The 22,635-nt window shown below is 40.9% G+C and overlaps 2 protein-coding genes across 10 annotated transcripts in view; one reads left to right on the top strand and one right to left on the bottom strand.

Annotated features, from left to right (window-relative positions):
- Positions 1–19,443, bottom strand: part of Ppp2r3c (protein phosphatase 2 regulatory subunit B''gamma) — a 30,001-nt gene extending 10,558 nt beyond the window's left edge. The window contains exons 1-9 of the mRNA XM_090345174.1: positions 19,263–19,443; positions 14,079–14,206; positions 12,948–13,052; positions 11,329–11,441; positions 9,293–9,390; positions 6,727–6,797; positions 4,771–4,903; positions 229–284; positions 62–137 (exon numbers count right to left, since the gene is read on the bottom strand). Coding sequence (XP_090201300.1) covers positions 62–137; positions 229–284; positions 4,771–4,903; positions 6,727–6,797; positions 9,293–9,390; positions 11,329–11,441; positions 12,948–13,052; positions 14,079–14,206; positions 19,263–19,320 — 838 coding nt within the window. The 5' untranslated portion in view covers positions 19,321–19,443. The remainder of the gene's footprint in view (positions 1–61; positions 138–228; positions 285–4,770; positions 4,904–6,726; positions 6,798–9,292; positions 9,391–11,328; positions 11,442–12,947; positions 13,053–14,078; positions 14,207–19,262) is intronic.
- The window catches only part of Prorp (protein only RNase P catalytic subunit), an 81,374-nt gene continuing 78,172 nt past the window's right edge, over positions 19,434–22,635 (top strand). For 2 of the 9 annotated variants that reach the window (XM_090345171.1, XM_090345168.1), the window contains exon 1: positions 19,455–19,545. Coding sequence is in view for 4 of the 9 variants with exons in the window: in XM_090345164.1 (XP_090201290.1) it covers positions 20,590–21,584 (995 nt within the window). In the remaining 5 variants the exon portion in view is untranslated. Of the gene's footprint in view, positions 19,546–20,533; positions 21,585–22,635 lie in introns of those variants that run through there. The other 7 variants (XM_090345166.1, XM_090345165.1, XM_090345170.1 and 4 more) reach the window with 5 other exon arrangements.

Raw genomic sequence — 22,635 nt, 5'->3', positions numbered from 1 at the left:
TAAAAAACAAGACCCACTTTGAGGAATGAATAATTTAAATTTGTATGTAATGAGAACATACCATAAACCCTTAGGGCAGAAGGAGCAGAAAACCAATTTGTTTCTTGACTCTCTTTGGACAGTTCTTCATCCCGCAGCTAAACACAGAACACAGAGACATATGAGAAGATAGCAAGTATATATTGATATAATTCAGTAGTTTAAAAATATTTGAAAAACCATATTTACCTCAAGTAAATCATCTAGGAAGCTACATGCTAAAATATCTTGAATTTTTATCTTTCCTTTAAAAACAAAATGAAACAATTTCAATTAACAAGAACAATTTATTTTTTTTTAATTTTTAAAATTTTTACTTTTTGTCAGTCAATGGGCTTGGCCTCTGGGCCTGGACACTGTCCCTGAGCTTTTTCACTCAAGGCTAGTGCCCTACCACTTTAAGTGCCACTTGCAGTTTTCTTGTGGTCAACTGGAGGTATGAGTCTTGCAGAATTGCCTGCTCAGGCTGGCTCTGAACCACAATCCTCAGATCTCAGCCTCCCGAATAGCTAGGAGTACAGGTATAAGCCACCAGCACCCAGCTCAAGAACAACTTTTATTGTTGTTGGTACTGGGGCTTGAACTCTGGGCCTGAGTGTTGTCCCTGAGCATTCCAGCGCAAGGCTAGTGCTCTACCACTTTAGTCACAGTGCACCACTGTCAGTTTTCTGATGGTTAATTGGAGATAAGAGTCTCCTGGACTTTCATGCCTAGGCTGGCTTTGAACTGAGATCCTCAGATCTCAGCATCCTGAGAGTAGCTAGGATTACAGGTGTGAGCCACCAGCACCTCACTTAAGAACAACTTATAGCTTATTTTAAAATAATTTAAATAATGCAACTTCTGGGCATCTACCCTGAATATCATAACCCAACATATGATAAGGACACCTGCTCAGCTATGTTCATCTCTGCACTATTCACAATAGCCAGGCGATGGAAACAATCCAGATGCCCCACTGCAGATGAATGGATACAGAAAATGTGGTATATATACACAATGGAATTCTACATAGCCAACAGACAAGATAAAATAATGGCATTCGCAGGGAAGTGGATGAGTCTAGAGCGAATCATGTTGAGTGAGACAAGTCAAGACCTAAGGAACAAAAGGTGCATGGTATCCTTAATATGTGGTTATTAAATCCAAAGAGTACAAGAGCGAGGACTCAATAACTACATACCCAAAGCTATGGACATGGTAATGGAAATATAAACATAACTATATAGACATAAAAACCTATGACTCTATAGACATGTTTTATTTCATAAATTAATATGTTTCTATGACATACAAACCCTTAGCCTAATTTTGATTAAGTTCTAAATACTAAGTCCCAGTGATTGTAAATAGAGATTCCCTTCTTGAACACTTGTTTGTTAAACTTGTCACTTAAAATATGATGTAAAAATCAACGTTAATAAATTCTTTAATAAAAAAATTCAACATAGTTTATGATTACCATGCATCTTCATCAATGACCCCTCTTCCATCATTCTCCCTGTCTGTCCCAGCCCCCACCTATCCCCTCAGTTTACCCAGCTCTATTTTCACATTGAGCTATTCTTCCTCTCTCCATTAGCCCTCCTCCTCTAAGATCTACTATACACAAAATTGATAAATCAAAAAGTTGGTTCTTTGAGTCAACAAAATTGACAGACCCTTGGCAAGATTAATCAAAAAAAGGAAAGGGGAGACTCAAACAAGATTAGAGACCCCACGGGAACAATCACAACTGATTCCCAAGAAATCCAGTCCATAATGAATAGGTACTACCAGGGCCTATATTTAAAGAAACAAGAAAATCTAGTAGAAATGGATGATTTCTTAAATAAATATAGGCTACCCACACGGAACAACGATGAGGTAAACAAATTGAACAGACCAATTTCTTACAACGAAATTGTGGAAGTAATCAGGGAAATGCCAACCAAAAAGAGCCCAGGTCCAGATGGTTTCACTGCAGAATTCTACAAGACATTTAAAGATGAAATAACACCTATACTCTTGAAACTCTTCCAAGAAATAGAAACAGAAGGAGCAATACCAAACTCATTTTATGAAGCTAATATTACTCTCATCCCCAAACCAGGGAAAGACCTATCTCTCTAATGAACACAGACTCAAAACTCCTCAATAAAATATTAGCCAACAGAATCCAGGAACAAATTTAAAAAATCATACACTATGATCAAGTGGGGTTCATCCCACAAATGCAAGGCTGGTTTAACATTCACAAATCAATCAATGTAATACATCATATCAATAGAGCTAAAGATAAGAATCATATGATAATTTCTCTGGACGCGGAGAAGGCATTTGACAAAATACAATATCCATGTTGAAAGCACTAGAAAAAATAGGAATAAGAGGTACATTCCTCAAAATAGTGAAAGCCATATATGAAAAACCTACAGCCAGTATTATACTAAATGGTGAAAGACTGGAACCATTCACCTTAAAATCAGGAACTAGACAGGGATGCCCACTCTCTCCACTTCTCTTCAATATAGTGCTGGAACCCTTAGCCAGAGCAGTAAGACAAGAAAAGGACATCAAAGGGATCCACATAGGGAAAGAAGCAATTAAACTATCCTTATTCGCAGACGACATGATCCTCTACTTGAGTGACCCAACAAACTCCACTCCGAAACTACTAGAATTAATAAACCACTTTAGCAAAGTGGCAGGATACAAAATCAACCTTCAGAAGTCAGTAGCCTTCTTGTACACCAACAATACACAAACAGAAGGCCAAATCAAGAAAATGATCCCATTCGCAATAGCCCCCAAAAGAATAAAATACTTAGGAATATACTTAATCAAAGAAGTAAAGGAATTATTCAATGAAAATTATAAAAGCCTAATGAAAGAAATTAAAGAGGACACCAGGAAATGGAAAGACATCCCATGCTCATGGCTAGGGAGAATCAACATAGTGAAAATGGCTATACTGCCAAAACTGATATACAAATTGAATGCAATCCCCATCAAAATCCCAAAGACATTCTTTATGGAAATTGAAGATATAATCCAAAGATTCATATGGAACAAGAAAAGACCTAGAATAGCCAACACAATTCTAGGCAAAAAGAGCAATGCTGGTGGTATTACAATACCAGACTTCAAACTCTACTATAGAGCCTTAATAACAAAAATTGCTTGGTATTGGCACAAAAACCGACCAGAAGATCAGTGGAACAGAATAGAAGACCCAGAAATAGAACCATATACCTATAGGCAACTTGTATTTGACAAAGGAGCCAAAGATATACAATGGAACAAACACTGTCTATTCAATTATTGGTTCTGGCAAAACTGGGCAGCCACATGCAGAAAACTAAAAATTGACCCTAGCCTTTCGCCATGCACAAGCATTAACTCAAAGTGGTTCTTTTAATTTTTTAACAGTAACTTAGTTGAATAACGATTTTAAAGGTGTATTTCAAGAGCAATCTCAAAATTGGTAAGTTTATAATCCTAGCTACTCAAAAGGCTAAGATATGAGGATCAGGATTTGAAGCCAGCTCAGGCAGACAAACTCAAGAGACACTTACCTTGAATTAACTAACAAAAAGGTGGTATTGAGGTGTGACTCAAGTGATAGAGTATCAGCCATGACTGAAAAAAGTTGAGTAAGATAAAGAAGTCCTAGTCCTAGTCCTAGTACTGTCACACATATATAGAAATGAGATTGACAGCTGGGCACTAGTGGCTCACGCCTGTAATCCTAGCTACTTAAGAGGCTGAGACTTAATGATCATATTTCAAAGCCAGGCCAGGCAAGCAAGTCCAAGTCTCCTCCAGTTAAACAAAAAAAAAGTGGAACTATGGCTCAAGTGATAGAGCACTAGTTTTGTACCTCTCTTAGGGAATGAAGAAAAAAAAATTAGGTACATCCCTACTGTTACACAGTTGGTTATAGTTGGTACAAGAAAATCTTGAGGGACCGGGAGTTTGGCCTAGTGGTTAGAGTGCTTGCCTAGCATGCATGAAGACCCAGGTTCGATTCCTTGGTACCACATACATAGAAAAAAGCCGGAAGTGGTGCTGAGGCTCAAGTGGTAGAGCTCTAGCCTTGAGAAAGTCCAAGGACAGTGCTCAGGCCCTGAGCTCAAGCCCAGGACTGGCAAAAAAAAAAAGAAAAAAAAAAGAAAATCTTGAAAAATCTTTATATTTAACTAGAGCATTAGTGCTTGTTTTTCCTGCTTTTTAACGCTTTGCTAGATTTTTTTTTAGTGCTGAAGCTGAGGCTTGAATTTAGTCCCTCATGCTATTGCTTGGCTTTTTTCATTCAGCTGACACTCTACTACATCTAGCTTTTTTGCTAGTTTATGGGAGATAAAAGAGTTTCTTGACCTAGTGGTAAGAGTGCTTGCCTATCATGCATGAAGACTGGGGTTCAGGTCCTTGGTACCACATACATAGAAAAAGCCTAAAGTGGTAGTGTACTAGCCTCGAGAAAGCCCCAAGGACGGTGTTTAGGCCTTGAGTTCAAGGTCTGGAACTGGCCAAAAAAGGAAAAAAAAAAGTTTCTTGAATTTATCTGCTGGGTAGTTTTGAACTATAATCCTCTGATCTCAGCCTGAGTAGCTAGGATTATAGACATGAGCCACAAACACCCAGCTGATAGATGTTAACAGCAATGATATGCTAGGAAAGTAAGACTTGACTAATACTGCAATTCAGATATAATATCCTCATGATAGCCAAAGTGAGTTTTTCTTTTACCTGTTCTTAGAGGATCCAAGAAGAAGAAGAACTTCCTAACTGCTGTACAAACATAAAAAGAATAAAAAGATTTTTCCAGCCCATCTAGTTGGGGCAAAGTAGGGATAAGTTCCAAAATGTAGTTTTCTAAATCCTAGAAACAAAACAAAACCATAATTTTTCATTGCTATATGTTCAATATTATTATTAATAAGTAGTTGTACAAAGAGGTTTCAAATCCATAAATCGGTTTATGACTACAATGCACCATGATGAATATTACCCTTCCCCCCATCTCTACTTGCACGTTGCAGAGTTCAATTTTTATATATGGTACACTGAATATAATGACTGCATTTGCTCTCTTCAGTTTTGATTCTTGGGTATTGCGATATGCTTTCAGTTTTAAAAACCATTCTGCATAAAAACTTTATTAGCTATGCTGGGTTAGGTAGTGCTTGCTGTAATCCAGCACGTAGAAGAAGCTGAAGCAGGAGGAGGAATGCAAAGTTAATTTGGGACACATAACAAATTTGAGGTCAGACATTGCTTCGGACAACAAAAGCACCCTAAATCTTAGCACTTGAGAGGCTAGCCTGTGCAACACATTGAGAACTTGTCCCTAAAAGTTCTTCTCACCTATTTTCTCTCCCTAAAGTTATTTTTGTCTTTTTCTTTTTTCATTTTTTGCCAGTCATGGGGCTTGAACTCAGGTCCTGAACACTGTCCTTGGCCTTTTTCCTCAAGACTAGAGCTTTGCCACTTGAGCTACAGCACTACTTCCAGCATTTCTTTTTCCTATTTATGTGGTACTAAGGAGTTAACCCAGGTTTTTATGTATGCTAGGCAAGCACTCTTACCACTAGGCCAAACTCCCAGTCCTATTTTTCTTCCTAATTTGAGACTGGGTTTCATTATGGTGCCTAGGTGATCCTAGAAAATCTGATTCCAAAAGATCCTCCTCTTTCAAGCCTCCCAAGTAGCTGGAAGTTTGTTTCAACTTGTGATGTGGCTTTCTTAAAGGTAATTGATGCAAATACAACTAATACATATTTTTGTATATCTCATATCTTCTTACACAGGATATAGCTCTGTACTACAAAAACTGCTTTTGTCGGAGCCAGGCGTTTGGCCTAGTGGTAGAGTGTTCGCCTAACATGCACGAAGGCCTGGGTTTGATTGCTTAGTACCACATATACATAGAAAAAGCCAGAAATGGTGGTGTGGCTCAAGTGGTAGATCTCTAGCCTTGAGAAAGCCCAAGGACAGCTTTTTTTTTTTTTTGTCAGTCCTGGGCTTGAGCTTAGGGCCTGAGCTCCTTGGACTTTCTCAAGGCCAGAGCTCTACCACTGAAGCCTCAGCAGCACTTCTGGCTTTTTTCTATGAATGTGGTATTGAGGAATCAAACCCAGGCCTTTGTGCATGCTAGGCAAGCACTCTACCACTAGGCCAAACTCCCGTCCAGCTTTTTTTTTTTTTTTAATTGTAATGTATAGATGGGTTACAGTTATATTTTCCAGATAGAAGGTATATTACTTCTTACATTTTGATACCCCTTCTCATGTTTTTGTCCCCATTTCCTTCCCTCTACCCCCTCCCAATCATCTTGTTTTCCCCCCTTCCCTTTCCTATTTTAAATAAACAAACATATACAATATACCAGGTCACAAAGTCAGATATTTTAACAATATGAGATTAACCAAGGGGCAACAAAAGAGAAGAGAAATAACTACATTAAGAACAACAATCACATATAAAGCTCTTGTTTCCATATCCTCCCTTAGCTTCTTTTGCTAAGGGCTACACTCTACCACTTGAGCCACAGAGCCGCTTCTGTTTTTTTTCTGTTTACGTGATACTGAGGAATCAAATCCAGTGCTTCACACATGCTAAGCAAACCATCTACCGCTAAGCCACCTTCCCAGCCCAAAGCTATCTGGTCTTTATGGCAGTTATTAAAATTCAGTTAATACTTACAGATTCTCGAAGGTACCCTTGTCCAGCAACATCATATAAACTGAGTCCTATTCTTGTTTGATGAAGCCAAACTGACAAGAATATGAAATGCAACTATTACAATCTATTTTTTAAGCAAATACATGAAAAGATTAAAAAGCTCTGGATTACAGCCAACCCAACAACCCTATTCAATCTGATATACATTCAGCAATTATTACTGATGCTCTTTAGGATACTTTTTTCTCTCTCCCTCCCTTCCCCTCCCTCCATTCTTCTTCTCCCTCCTCCCCCTCCTCTCTCTCTCCCCCACCTTTCTTTTGCCAGTCCTGGGGCTTGAACTCAGGGTCGGAACACTATCCTTGGGCTTTCTCAAGGGTAGAGCTCTACCACTTGAGCCACAGCACCATTTCTAGCTTTTTTTGATGTATGTGGTACCGAGGAATCCAATCTAGGTCTCCATGCATGCTAGGCAAGCACTCTACCACTAGGACTAGATCAAAGACCTGGCTCCTATTCTTTTTTTTTTTTTTTTTTTGCCAGTCCTGGGACTTGAAATCGGGACCTGGGCACTCACTGTCTTTGGGTTTTCTCAAGACTGTTTTACTACTTAAGCCACAACACAACTTCCACCATTTTCTGTTTATGTGGTACCAGGAAATCGAATCTAGGGCTTCAGGCATACTAGGCAAGTACTCTACCACTAGGCCAAGCTCCCAGCCCCTGTTCTTTTTAAATTTTTATTTATTTGGGGGATATTTTTGGCACAGATCCTGTGGCTTTAGCAGTATCTGGGCACTGTAGCTGAGCTTCTTTTTGCTAAAGGCTAGTAGTGTTCTACCACTTGAGATACAGCTTTACTTCCAGCTGTTCTGGTAGCTTATTGGAGGTATCAGTCTCACAGACTTTCCTGCCTGGGCTGGCTTCAAACTGTGATCCTTAGATCTCAGCCTCCTGAATAGCTAAGCAAAAGGTCAGGGAAAATACGCAGGCTCTGAGTTCAAGCCCCAGGACAAACAAAACAAACATCAAAAACAACCCAAAACCTAAACCAAACCATGTTTCCATTTCCTGGAATTTGTTTCGATAAATAGTATTTTAAATGTTCAAAGGACATCTTTGAGTGACAGATACCTAAGAGTAAAGGACAGTGTTCTTAACCCGTTAAATATGGTATTCCAGAGATTCCCTTCTTGAATACTTGTTTGTTAAACACGTCATTTGAAATATGATGTAAAAATCAATGTTAATAAATTCTTTAATAAAAGAAAAAAAATACAACTCTAAGATTTTACCTCACTCCACTTAGAATGGCCATGATCAAGAAATCTAATAACAGATGCTGGAGGGGATATGGTCTGGAGGGATCACTACTACACTGTTGGTGGGAGTGCAAACTTGTTCAATCACTATGGAAAGCAGTGTGGCAGTTCTTCAAAAGAATAAACACAGAGCTCCACTATGACCCCAAAATTCCACTACTTGGCATTTACCCAATTGTCCAGAAACAAGGACATACTAAATCCAGTAGCATAACAATGTTCATTGCAGCACTATTTACCATAGCAAAGATATGGAACTAACCCAGATGCCCCTCAGTTGATGAGTGGATCAACAAGATGTGGTATTTATACACAATGGAATTCTATGCTGCTGTCAGAAAGAATGACATCACCCCATTTGTAAGGAAATGGAAAGACAGAAAAAATCAAATTAAGTGAAGTAAGCCAGACTCAAAGGAACATAGACTCAATGGTTTCCCTCATTTGTCATAATCAGTAGAAACCTTGGGCTCTCCTAGCAGAGATTTACAATAGAACAAAACCTAGATACATAAGGCCATACAGTATGATGCTAAATGAAAGGATCTCTAGGATATAGAAACAAAAGCCATATAATGAATGATTGTTGTCCTTAATGTTCTATGTTATCTCTCATCTCTTTTGCTGTCCCTCGGTTATCTCATATTGTTACAGTATTTCACCTTGTTATCGGATATATTGTATATATGCTTATTTGGTTATTTGAAATAGGATAGGAAATGGGGGAAAACAAGATGAGGAGTGGGGGTAGGGGGAGGGAAATGGGGACCAAGACATAAGAAAGGGTATCAATGTTTGTGAAATAATGCACCTATCTGGTGAATATAATGTAACCCTTCTACTAATTACAATAAAAAATATATGGAAAAAAAGTTTCAAATAAAAAATATGGTATTGCAGTAGACAGCTAGCATTCTACATCTTCAGTGAAATGGCTTTTATTTTCCACTGAGGTTGATTACTGCTGCCAAGTATATTAGTTGGAGATGGCCCATATTCATATTCTACAGATCATTATTCTTAACCCCAAGTCAATTGATGCTATACTTGTGGTGTGAGACTGTTCTTCTAGACAACTCAACTTGTAATATTATTGGTGACATAAAAATTAACTTTCATGAAAGAATCATACTAGTAAAATTATTCTAAATTATGCTGTGTGTACTTGTAACAGTTATATCATATAAAAGAAATACTATAAAAGCATAGATTAAAAAATCTTAATTTCTAGACAGGAGTTAAAGCACAATTAAAAGATAAATTACCTTTTCGCATGACATAGTTAAAGAACTGCATGATGGAAATTCTTCCATATGAATCTGAATGAAGGAGTTTAGCGAAGACTTTTGCAGTAAAAAATTGCCTAAGAAAAAGAAATAAAGATTGAAAATGATCTGCTAATATAATATAAAAATGATTTCCATGAAAATTAGCAATCAACATAAATTCACAAAATAAAAGGCAAAGTGAAAAAAATTAAAGAGAAGTTCAAAAGTTGAAATATGAAGTCATACATATTTACTTATTTTTCTTCTTTGTCAATCACGGGGCTTTGAACTCTGGGCTTGGGTGTTGTCCCTTAGCTTTTCAGCTCAAGGCTACCTTATGCCACAGTGCCACTTCCTTTTTTCTAGTGGTTAATTGGAGACAAGAGTCTCATGGATTTTAGTGCCTGGGCTGGCTGTGAACCTCAGTCCTCAGATCTCAGACTCCTGAGTAGCTAGGATTACAGGCATGAGTCACCCAGCCCAGCTACTCATTTTTCTGTATGAAGAATGAAGATCTGATGTGTCACTAAACTATGTGGCTTTTGTTTTTGTTTTTTTCTTTCATTTTTTTTGAGATGGGTCATGCTATGTAGCTTAAGCAGGCCTTCCTCAGCTTCCACAGTGCTATGACTGCAGCCCAACGTTATATTATATGTATGTATATAATTAAAAAGGTTTTTTTGCTAGTCTTGGGCACTGTCCTTCGGCTTTTTCAAGGCTAGCACTTTACCACTTGAGCCACAGCACCACTTCCAGTCTTTTCTGTGTATTTGGTACTGAGAAATAGAATCTAGGGCTTCATGCATGTGAGGCAAGCACTCTACCACTAGGTCATGCTCATGGCCCTAATTTTAAAATATTTATTTTTTTATTGGTGCAGGTCCTGGGGCTTGAACTGAAGGTCTGGGAGCTATCCTTAAAACTTGTTAGCTCAAAGTGCTCTACCACTTGAGCCACAATTCCATTTTAGGCTTTTATTTTGTTAACTAATTGGAGATAATAAGTCTCACAGATTTTTCTGTCTCAGTTGGCTTTGAACCATAATTCTCAGATCTCAGCCTCCTGACTAGCTAGGATTACAGGCATCAGCCACAAGCATCTGACCTACATAGACACATTTCAAATCATTTCCTGCCAACATTTTTTTTACCATAAATCATCTTATTAAATTTCATCAACCCAAACTGACTCTTGTCAAAATTTTTTTTTTTGTCAGTCCTAGGGTTTGAATACAGGGCCTGAGTACTGTCCTTGGGCTTTCCTCAAGGCTTAGGGCTCTACCACTTGAGTCACAGTACTACTTCTAGCTTTTTCTATGTATGTGGTACTGAGGAATCGAAGCTGGGTATTCATGCATGCTAGGCAGGCATTCTACCACTAGGCCAAACTCCCAGCCCTTCAATTTTTTTTTCTTTTCTTCTTGCCAGTCCTGGGGCTTGAACTCAGGGCCTGAGCACTGATCTTGGGCTTTTCCTCAAGGCTAGCATTCTACCACTTGAGCCACAGCACCACGTCTGGCTTTTCTACATATGAGGTATCAAGGAATCGAACCCAGGTCCTCATACAAGCTAGGTAAGCCCTCTACTACTATTCCAAACTGCTGGCCCCCTTACTTCATTTTTTTCAATCATATTTTATTGTTGGAGTGATGTATAAAGGTGTTACAGGTAGTGGGTACATTACTTCTTGAACATGATATCCATTCCCATGTTATTCTTCCACTGGCTCTTCCTAGTTAAATTTTTATTTTGTAGGTCATGGGACTTGAACGCTGGGCTTGGGTACTGTCCCTGACTTCTTTAGCTCAAGGCTACATCCCTACCCTTGAGCCAAGCCCTACTTCCATTTTTTAGAGGTTAACCGGAGATAAGAGTCTCAGGTCCTTTTGTGCCTGGGCTGGCTTTGAACCTTGATCCTCAGATCTCAGCCTCCTGAGTAGCTTGGATTACAAGGGTGAGCCCCCGGCCCCACTTTAATTTTTATTAACATTTGAGATATTTAAAATGCTTAATATACTTTTATAATATTCTTACTTGCATTTTGGTCCAGCCTTTTCTCCAACCTTCAAAAAGTTTTCATAATTAATCATTGCTTCCTCTCCAATCATAGGAGGTGTCTGGTGTTTATCCAGCAAAAACCATAAGTTCTATAGTTACAGAAATGAAAATATTACAGAGTTAAGAAAATTAAATGTAGGTCAATGCATTATTTACATTAAAAGGATAGTCTGATAGTTAAGATATTAAGATCAGTCTCATGTCTTATTATCCTTTTGATTACTAACAACAAAAATAACTTATTAGCCAGGCATGCTAATAAGCTACTCAGTAGGCTACTCAGGAGGCTGAGATCTGAGGATCTCAGCTCAGTGCCAGTCCGGGCACTAAAGACTGTGAGATTCCTATCTCCAATTAACCACTAGACAATCAGAAGTGGTGCTGTGGCTCAAAGGATAGGGTGGTAGCTTTGAGCTGAAGAGTTCAGCAATACTACCCAGGCCCCAGAGTTCAAGCCCCACAACCAACCAAAAAGAAAACAAAACAAAACACACTTATTGGCAGGCCGAGAGCATAGCCTAATGGTAGAGTGCTTGCCTAAGCACGCGCAAAGCCCTGCGTTCATTTCCTTCATACCATATACAAAGAAAAAGCTGGAAGTGTTGCTGTGGCTCAAGTGGCAGAATGCTAGCCTTGAGCAGAAAGTATCCAAGGATAGTGCCCAGGCCCTGAGATCAAGCCCCAGGACTGGCAAAAGAAAAAAAAAAAAAAAAAACCCCAAATCAGCACTTATTGTACATTACAGTTTTAAGTTTTTCAAATATTCTGCCACTGTAGTGCATGTAGAGGCAATTGTCTCTACTTTTTTTTTTTGTAGGTCATGGGGCTTGAACTCTGAGCCTGGGTGCTGTCCCTGAGCTCTTCCAGCCCAGCTTTGGACTTCAGATCTCAGCCACCTGAGTAGCTAGGATTACAAGTGTGAGCCACCATGCCCGGATTTTTGGTCTTTACTTTTGAGTCACTGCCTTAAAGTTATACAATAGGGCCTGCATTTGAGCCTCTTGAATGTGATGCCACAACAGTGGTTCTCAACGTGGCTCCATATTAGAATAATCTAGGGACTTCAGCAAAATCAAGCCTAACAACACTAACTTTTGGGGATATAGCCCATGCAAGTTCAGCAGCTGATTTTGGCAGGTGCCTGTTTTACTCTAAGAGGTGATGTAATTTCAGGCAAAGCCAACTTTGTAGACAAACTGAGATCCTGCACAAAAAAAGCAGCACAAAAAAGAAATGGTTAGCAACTACATCATAGTTTTTTTTTTTAGGTGCTAGGGTTTGAATTTGGGGCCTTGTGTTCCTTAGACACTCTTACTACTTGAGCCATGGCCCCCAGTCCTTTCTACTTTTATTATTTTTCAAATGGGTTCTTGCTTTTGCTTTGAAAGCCTATTTACCCTTCTCATACAGAGGGATAACAGATATGAATCACCATGTCCAGGTTTTTACGGGTTGAAAAAGGTCTCACGTGGTTTTTTGTTTTGTTTTGTTTTGTTTTTTTCTGCATGCCTGCTCTCTACCATGATCCTTCCAATCTCAAGCTCTCAAGTAGTTGAAATTATGGCTATACATCATCTACATGGCTCGGTTCTTACCTGTAATTCCTCATTATCTAAAAGTTCTCTGCTTTTCCTTTGTAGAAAGACAGCTCGGGATTCCTCTCTTAATTTCTGTAGTAAGACTTCATCTTCAGCTGGCAACTAAAAACACATTATAAATGTCTTCATGGGAATGTTTGACTACTAGATCAGTGGAATTCTACATGATTTTATGACACTTCCCCAAATTAATTCTTGTACCTCACCTTCACATTAGGTAAATAAATATAGACCCATAAAGATTTCAGCAAATACCAGTGCCAGATTTCTGTCCTAAAAAAGCTAATAGTCAAGCCCATGATTAATTAGCAGGAAGATGGATAAAATCCAGGGCCTCATACATACTAGTCAAATATACTGTGAGCGATACGTATTTCCAGTATCTCAAATATTTATTTTAATTTTTTTTCTTAGTACTGGGATTTGAATTAAGGGCTTATACTTGTTGAGGCAGGCATTTGACCACTCAAGTCACTTCTCCAACTCTTTTTGCTTTTAGTCATTTTTCAGATAGGGTGCCTAAGTCAGCTTGGACTGAAATGTTTATTTACATTTTCTATGTCACTGGCACACAGCATCATAGATAAAGTCTTGGTAACTTTTTGCTCAGGCTGGCCACAAACTGCAATCCTCCTGATCTCTACCTCCTGAGTAGGTAGGATTATAGGAATAAGGTATTATACTGGCTCCCATAATTTTTCCTGTATGTATGTCCACACATGGGTGCTCAAGTACTGGAAAAATAAATTTTAAAAAACTACAAATTTCAAGGGACAGATGTGTGGGCCATGATGTAAGGGTACCTGCCTAGCAAGTACAAAGCCCTGAGTTCAAACTCCAGTATTGCCAGTAAATTACAAATTCTGGATCCCATTTTTTTCTGGTTTTTTTTTTTTTTGCCAGGTGTGGGCTTTGAACTCAGGGCCTGAACACTACTTGGGTTTTCTCAAGGCTAGAGCTCTACCACTTGAGCCACAGTACCTCTTCCAGCTTTTATTCTATGTATATGAAACCGATGAATCAAACCCGAGTTTTCATGCATGGTAGGCAAGCACTCTACCACTAGGCCAAACTCCCGGCCCTGAATCCCATTTTTGAAATTGTATTTTATGAATAGTCTTCACTTACCCTATAATAAAATCGGGGAATGGTCTTATAGAATTCGTTTGTGTTTTTTCTACCACCTTTCCATTCTGAGTAGAATTTGGTAAATAAATCCATTTCTTCATCTTTTAGTTCTTGTTCACTTTTTTTTTCTGGTAATAAATGAATTAAAGGGAAAAATAACAAAATTCAAGTAATATTCTTATTCCAGTCTCCTTATACATTATATTAAAATACTTGCAGGGCCAAAACAGGTCCTCAAAATTATGTTTGGACATTGAATATCATATTAACTTTCTTGAAACACCAGGAACCACAGCATTCCACTGAAAGAGCTTCTCCTACACCTCCAATCACTAATTTTCCCTCCAAATTGGGGAGTGAATCATAGGCCTCAGGCTTGGCCAGGCAAGTGCTCTACCACTTAAGTCATGCCTTCAGCTCTTCTGTTTGTGTTTTGTCTTGAGATAGGGTTTCAGTAACTCTTACTTGGACTGACCTCAAACTGTCATCCGGCCTCCACATCCCTACTAGGCAGGATTAAAGCAGATTATAAATGAGGGCCAACATATCCAACTCAACTTCTAACTTTTGTACGTAAAATGAGAACTGGTAATTCAGCATGCTCCCTCTACTTCTGTTTATCACTAAGGTTTGTCTCTGCTTCATGTAGACCAATAGACTATTACTAATTCTATCAAAAATGCTTACTGGGGCTAGGGGTGTGGGTCAGTAGAACAGTACTTGTTTAGTATGCACAAAGCTGTGAGGTCAATACCAAGCACTGAAAAAAAATGTACTGGGAATCTAGTATCCAGAGCACTGTACTATATTATATGCATTGAGGTAGAGAAGTGGGCAAAACAAGCCCAGCCCCTAACTTCAGGGAGTTTCAGCCTCATCCTCATTAGTCCTCTAAAAAAACCCACAAAAGCCGGGAGGTTGGCCTTGTGGTAGAGTGCCTGCCTAGCATACACGAAGACCTAGGTTCGATTCCTCAGTACTACATACATAGAAAAAGCCAGAAGTGGTATGGTGGCTCAGGGTAGAACAATAGCCTTGAGGAAAGTCCAAGGGCAGTGCTCAGGCCCTGAATTCAAGCCCAGGACGGGCAAAAAAACAAAACAACAAAAACAACGCTCTGTCTGAAGCTCAAAACTCAGAGCTCTATTACCCTCCAAAATGCCTGTTGTTGGTACCTTACTCTTATCCAGCTATTCCTCCTTAGGAGGAATGAACATGCATATAGAAGGCATGTGTCCCTCTATTCTGAGACTCTGACAAGACCACAGACTTTATCTGCTGCTCTTCTGGAATTTTTGTTTGTTTGCCAGTCCCTGGACTTGAACTCAGGGCCTAAGCACTGTCCTTTGGTCTTTCTCAAGGCTAGAGCTCTACCACTTGAGCCACAGCACTGCTTCCTGCTTTTTTCTATGTATGTGGTACCAAGGAAATGAACCTGGGTACAGGATAGGCAAGCACTCTACCACTAAGCTAAACTCCCGGCCCCTGGAATCTTAAGTTCTAGTATATTCTTTAAATGATCTCTGGCTATCTGGCTATTCAGAACCTCACTGCTGTGGTATTTCAACTTCAGCCTCACTGAGATACTCAATTTTGTGATTTTCAATTTTTTTATTTCATTTCTTTCTTTCGTTGCTCATGGGGCTTGAACTCTGGGCCTGGGGGCTGTCCCTGAACTCTTCAGTCAAGGCTAGTGCTCTACCACTTGAGCCACAGCGCAACTTCCCATTTTCTGGTGGTTAATTGGAGATAAGAGTTTCGTGGACTTTTCGTTTCTGGGCTGGCTTTGAGCTGTGATCCTCAGTTCTCAGTCTCCTGAGTAGCTAGGATTACAGGCGTGAGCCACTGGTACCCACCTTCACTTCTTTCAGGGGCTTGAACTCAGGACCTAAGCACTGTCCTTGGGCTTTCCTCAAAACTAGCATTCTACCACTTGAGCCACGCCACTATTGCTGACTTTTCTATGTATGTGATACTAAGGAATCGAACCCAGGTCTTTGCACATGCTAGGCAAGCACTCTACTAGTAGGCCAAACTCCACATGCTTCTAGTTGCTCTCAGAATTCCACTTATGAGTGTTTTATGTTCCAGTGTGTGTGTGTGTGTGTGTGTGTGTGTGTGTGTGTGTGTGTGTACATGCTGGTACTGGGGCTTCTTCACTAAGGGTTAGTGAGTATCTTGGATTTGTCTGTCTTGATTCAGAAAACCAGATCTCAGCTTCCTGAGTAGCCAAGATTATGGGTGTTAGCCACAGTAAACAGTTTGACATGTTAACCTTTTTTTTTTTCTCGACAGTCCTGAAGCTTGAACTCAGGGCTTTAGCACTGTCCTTGGACTTTCTCAAGGATAGAGCTCTGCCACTTGAGCCACAGCACCACTTCCAGGCTTTTTCTATGTATATGGTACTGAGAAATCGGACCCAGGTCTCTGTGCATGCTAGGCAAGCACTCTACCACTAGGCCAAACTCCGGATCCCCTGAATGTTAACATTCATTTATTTATGAGTCATAAGGCTTGAACTTGGCCTGGGCACTGTCCCAGAGCTCTTCAGCTCAAGGCTACCACTCTACCCTTGAGCCAAGCCTCACTTCCCATTTTCTAGAGATTAAATTGGAGATAAGAGTCTCAGGTCCTGGGCTGGGAGTTTGGCCTAGTGGTTAAAGTGTTTGCCTAGCATGCATGAAGACCTGGGTTCGATTCCTCGGTACCACATACATAGAAAAAACAGCCGGAAGTGGTACTGAGGCTCAAGTGGTAGAGCTCTAGCCTTGAGAAAGTCCAAGGGCAGTGCTCAGGCCCTGAGCTCAAGCCCAGGACTGGCAAAAAAAAAAAAAAAAAGTCTCAGGTCCTTTTGTGCCTGGGCTGGCTTTGAACCTCGATCCTCAGATCTCAGCCTCCTGAATAGCTAGGATTACAGGCGTGAGTCACTTTATCCAGCTGACATGTTAACTTTTTTTTTTTTTTTGGCCAGTCCTGGGCTTGGGCTCAGGGCCTAAGCACTGTCCTTGGACTTTCTCAAGGCTAGCACTCTACCACTTGAGCCTCAGCACCACTTCCAGCTTTTTTTCCCCCATGTATGTGGTACGGGGGAATCGAACCTGGGTCTTCATCATGCTAGGCAAGCACTCTACCACTAGGCCAAACTCCCAGCCGACATGTTAACTTTTAATCTTAGACTAAATCTATAATTTCTTTACTGTGACTCAGTGTAACTGGGAGTGAAGAGCTAAAAAAGTGCCCCCATTCTGAAGCAGCAACAGTCTCGTTGGTTATGTAAACTGTGAGTGACCCAAAAGTGCACATAAATTAAAGAAACAGAGGTGTGGTGCCATTAAGTCCCAGGAACTGACCTGTCTGTGTTAAAATTAACCAGAATTTAAATTTAGGGGATGACATTTGTTTCCTGGAACATACCATAAAACTACCCTGAGACAGCTAATTAGGACTCTACTGGTGTGGGAATCTTCCTCAGCATCCACTGCCTTGAACTGTCCCTAATCTATAGTCTTTGAAAACAGCTGTTCCTCAGCATCCACTGCCTTGAACCATCCCTAACCCCTACCTATCTCACTCCAATTAATTGCTGAATGGCAGAATTGCTGAATTGCTGTGTTAATGTAAATTTATAGCCTTTGTCTTTAAAAGCCCTGTAGAAAAACTGTTCAGGGCTTCCTCCTAGGCTCCCACTGTAAGGGAGTGTAGGACAGAGGCCCGGAACTAGCCCGCCTGAATAAAGCCTTGCTTTTGCATTTCAGAACGTCTGACTCTCAGTGGTCTTTGGTGGTCGTCTTGAGACTTGGGCTTAACAGGAGGGAATTACAAAAGAAAAAGAAAAGCTAAGTAAAATTAGGACAACTGATCATGGAATTTAGTAATATAGAAGTCAGTTAATGATACCTGACAAGCAGGAATTAGGGACAAGTACAGTTTAACCAACTACTCTTTCAGTAAGTTTTGCTCCATGATGAACCAAAAACAAACAAACAAACAAACAAACCCCACCCCCAAACCGTTACACAAGAGGTAACAGCTTTACAACAACCAAGATAATTTGCTACACATTTTTGGCTTCATAACAGTTTCTATAAAGGGTTAAAGAAATATAGATATAGGAGGGATATGCGGAATCAAATAACTTTATTTTTTTTCCCTTGGTGCTGAAACTTGAACTCAGGGTTGAACTCTGTCCCAGAGCCTCTCTGTGTGCAAGACTAGCATTCTATGACTTGAACCCCAGTGCTTCTGGCTTTTTCTGAGCAGTTTACTGGAGAAAAGAGTCTAATGGACTTTCCTACCCAGACTGGCTTTGAACCTCTATTCCTCAGATCTCAGTCTCCTGAGTAGCTAGGATTACAGGCCTGAGCCACAAGTAGCCTGGCTCAAACAACTTTATAAAAGATAGGGTATATTACCATTTGTTTGTCGATGCTAATGGTAGTGTTCTGGTAGAGAAGGAAAATTTAATGATGTATAAGAGAGACAGAGGAAAAGTCTGTGGAGAAGTCAGTGAATATAATAAAGGAAATGTGATCTGGTCCTGGAGGAGAGGGGCTCTTAAGTAAAAGCCAACAGTGGAGGCAGAGGGGACACATACTTATGGTTGGGAGGTGACAGATGGGACTTGGCCATGTATTTTAGTCTAGTGGACATGGATTAAAAGTTAGACAACTCACTAGGGTTCTCCCCAGCCAATTGTAGCTGCCCGCAGTATGAGTGTGGATCTGGAAAAGTTAGTTATCAGGCAGGTGTGAAGGAGGCAGAGAAAAGAGACAAGGAAAAATGAGCTGCCAAACCTCAAATGGGTACGATCCGTGACGCTAACAATGTAATAAGCATTTGGGAAGCCTGAGTGGGCTACACAAGGAGACCCTGAAAGCAAGAAGCAGCACCCCGAAGATCAATGAATTCATTACAGGTCCTGGTGCGGTGCAAGAGTTGTTGGAGCCCGAGTTCTCAGTTACTCCTCACGTGTCTAGACAGAGATCATGGAAGTCTTGGGCTACGACTAAGCTTCGGGTTCCTTCGTTTCCCTGGGCGTTCGAGTCAAGCCCTTCTCTTCAGTAGAGCCTATTCCACTCCCGCCTCCCTAGAACAGTTTTACAGAGTCAGAAATGGTTTTACCGCTCCCGCTGGCTCCTCCTCTCCGTCCTCCCCACCCCAGAGGGCTGCCCCTCCCAAACTCACCCTTTGGATCCCTGCGGGGAGTCGCTAGCCTCCGGCGAAGCGCTTCTTTCCAGTCCATGGCTGACTCCCGCTCCAGTGGGCCTGCATTTGCTGTTTGTTGCCTGCTCCACCCCCTACCAGCCCATACGTCAGACGCCGCCGCTTACGTCAGACGCTGCCGAACCCAGAAGTCGTCAGGAACGTCGCCCAACGACCATCTTGGACGCGGGCGGAAGTCCCTTCCGGGACGTAAAATGCGGTTACAGTACTACAGGTATTGCGGATACGGCCGTCACGCAAACAGGTGAGAAAACAAGCTTGGGGGGGAAAAAAAAAGACAAATGATCCTCCTCGCGATGGCGCCCCAACCTTCCCGAATCCTACGCAAAAGGCCAGGCAGAAAAGCCCGGTTATTACTTAAGCGTGGGCTCTTGGCGCATGCGCACCACGTGATCCGGGAGTTAGCGGCCTTTCCCGGGTGGCTGGCAGCTAGATCTGCGCTGTCTCTTTTCAAGGTCTCCTGAATGTAACAGAAACTTCAGAAGCCGCCTCTGGCCCGCTTCGCCATTAAAAATCTCTGAAATCCCTTCTTCTTCCCCTGTAATCGCCGCCAGGCCTGGTAGTAGGCCTTTCCTAGCCGAGCTTCCTGCGCACGCGTGGGATGCCCCGGTGCGTTGTGGGCGCTGTAGTGCCCGCCGCGTTTATGGTTGTGAAATGAAGTTGTGGAATGAAGTGAGCTTCATTTGAACTTCATCCTCCGGTCTAGTAGGTGGCCTTCCTGGCCCTGACTTCCTTATCTGAGTGTTTTGCTCGGCCGACTCCCCGCCTCACCAGCTTCTCTCCCGTCTGAGGACTCTTGCGGCCTGGAGAGTGTTGAGACCTTCAGCGGGGAGGGGGGAGGAGGGTCCTCTGGGTTTGTCATCATCGTGACTGCTGTGGGGCTAGGAGGCCTTGCTTGTCTTCATTGTATGCTCCTTAGTCCCGCTCCTTTACAGTCCTGCTCATTTTCAGGACCGCTGTGATTCGCGTTGTGCTAAACAACATTCCTCCTTGGGCTTTTTCCTCAGGTCCGCAGACTGGAAGGCAAGAGGCACCAAAGGATCCCTGTTCTACCCTTGGATTAATGTTTTTTGTACCGTTGATCAAGGGAGAAGGCTCACTTTTATTGATACTAAGTAACCTCCAAAGAAGTACCTTCATTTGTAAGGGAGAAATAAGCCTTTTTTAGATAGATGCTCTTGGACGCTCAGCCCCTTAATTTTTAGTTTTGCTGCAGAAGTAGGTTTGTTTTTTTGTTTTGTTTTGTTTTAGAAAACATTACAATCACTGGTGTTGCTGTCACTACACAATGACTTTCTGTTGGTCTGGTATTCGAAGCTTTCCTAAACTGTGGAAAAGCAAACCTTGCCTTGGGCTGGACCCTGGGCACTTTTCTCCCCTTTTCCCCAGTTACTGTGCCATCAGGAACCAACAGAGATGGTTTTCTCTTAAAACTGGGTTGCCACAGAATAACAAAGGAATACATCTGCCGATTACCAAAGCCAGATTTCCCAAGGCAAGAGACCGGGCTGAAAAGAAGAAAGTTTCTTCTGATTCTCCTCATCTTTTTGCAGCTGGAGCTGCTAAGAAGAGATCATGGGGATCACAGGTGACTAATCCAGACAGTAAAGACCAGGCCTTGCCCAAGAAGAGCAGCAGTACTCAACTCCCAACTAAACCTTTGAATTCAGAGGAGTGGGATAGACTTAAGGAAGACTTTGAAGGAAAGGGAAATTTTGAAGACTGGATCAGTTCACAGATGAGTCGGTGCCATTCCTCTATAGATGTGGCTAAATCTCTATTGGCATGGGTAGCAGCAAAAAACAATGGAATAATAAGCTATAATTTACTAGTAAACTATTTATATCTTTGTGTTCTTCATAAGCAAACATCAGAAGTTATTGATGTCTATGAAATCATGAAATTGCGATACAAGCGCTTAGAATCTTCAGGTTACAGTCTTCTTATCCGGGGATTAATCCATTCAGATAGATGGAGAGAGGCCTTGCTGCTATTAGAGGACCTAAAAGAAGTCATGATCCCTACAAAAAAGAACTATAGTGACTGTATCCAGGGAGCTCTCCTTCATCATGAGGTGGACATGGCTTGGAATTTGTATCAGGAATTACTAGGGCATGAGATTATTCCTATGATGGAAACTTTAAAAGCCTTCTTTGATTTTGGAAAAGCCATAAAAGATGATCACTATTCAAACAAACTACTAGACATCCTTTTGTATCTAAGAAATAACCAGTTATATCCTGATGAATCACTTGTACACAGTATAAGAACTTGGTTTGAAAGGTAATTTTGATTTTTCTTTGTATGCATGTTTTAATAGTTATCTCTTACAAGTAGCCCTTGTGTTGTTTTGTTCTCTAAAAAAAGCATAATTTCTAATCTATTACATAAAAGTAATTATAGAGTACTTACATTTTTAAAAATTTATTTGTATTTAGTTTGTTTTTGATGGGTCATGGGGTTTTGGTCTGGGTACTGTCCTTGAGCTCTTCAGCTCAAGGCTATCACCCTACCTCTGGGCCTGGGCATTATCCCTGAGCTCTTCTGCCCTTGAGCCAAGCCCCACTTTCTGGTTTCATTGGAGATAAGAGTCTCAGGTCCTTTTGTGCCCAGGCTGGCTTTGAACCTTGATCCTCAGATTTCAGCCTCCTGAGAAGCTGGGATTACAGACTTGAGTCACCATGCCTGGACCCTGGACCCTGGCGGCTTTTTATTTATTTATTTGTTTTGGCCAGTCCTGGGGCTGTAACTCAGGGCCTGAGCACTGTCCTTTGGCTTTCTCAAGGCTAGCTCTCTATCACTTGACCTATAGCACCACTTTCAGCTTTTTTATGTATATGGTTCTGAGGAATCAAACCTGGGTCTTTGTGCATGCTAGGCACGCACTCTACCACTAGACCAAACTCCCCGGCCCCGAGTACTTACATTTTTTAATTTGCTTTTTTTTAGATCTATTGTTTTTCTGAAATTGTTTCTGAGATGTTTTCAGGAAGTTAATCTAGCATGATGTACCTGTGACTAGAAATAGTAGCAAGATTGGAATTTAATATTTTACTGGAGTTGTCATTGGTCTGTGTTCGTATTTTAGAGGATCCTTTGAAATCTGATTGGAGTATTGGGCCTGCTTTTATTGTCTAGTCTCAAACATATAACTTATTTTTTTTTTGCATTTTTTTTATTGTAATTAGTAAAAGGGTTACATGATATTTGCCAGATAGAAGGTGCATTAATTCACATACATTGATACCCTTTCACATGTCTTGATACCCATTTCCCTCACCCCCCCAAAAAACATATAACTTATTTTATTTTTTCAGTACTAGCATTTGAATTC

This window comes from Megascapheus bottae, chromosome 14 (assembly GCF_031878675.1).
Source record: "Megascapheus bottae isolate mThoBot1 chromosome 14, mThoBot2.hap1, whole genome shotgun sequence".
Lineage (NCBI taxonomy): Eukaryota > Metazoa > Chordata > Mammalia > Rodentia > Geomyidae > Megascapheus > Megascapheus bottae.
This window is presented reverse-complemented; position numbering and strand designations above follow the sequence as displayed.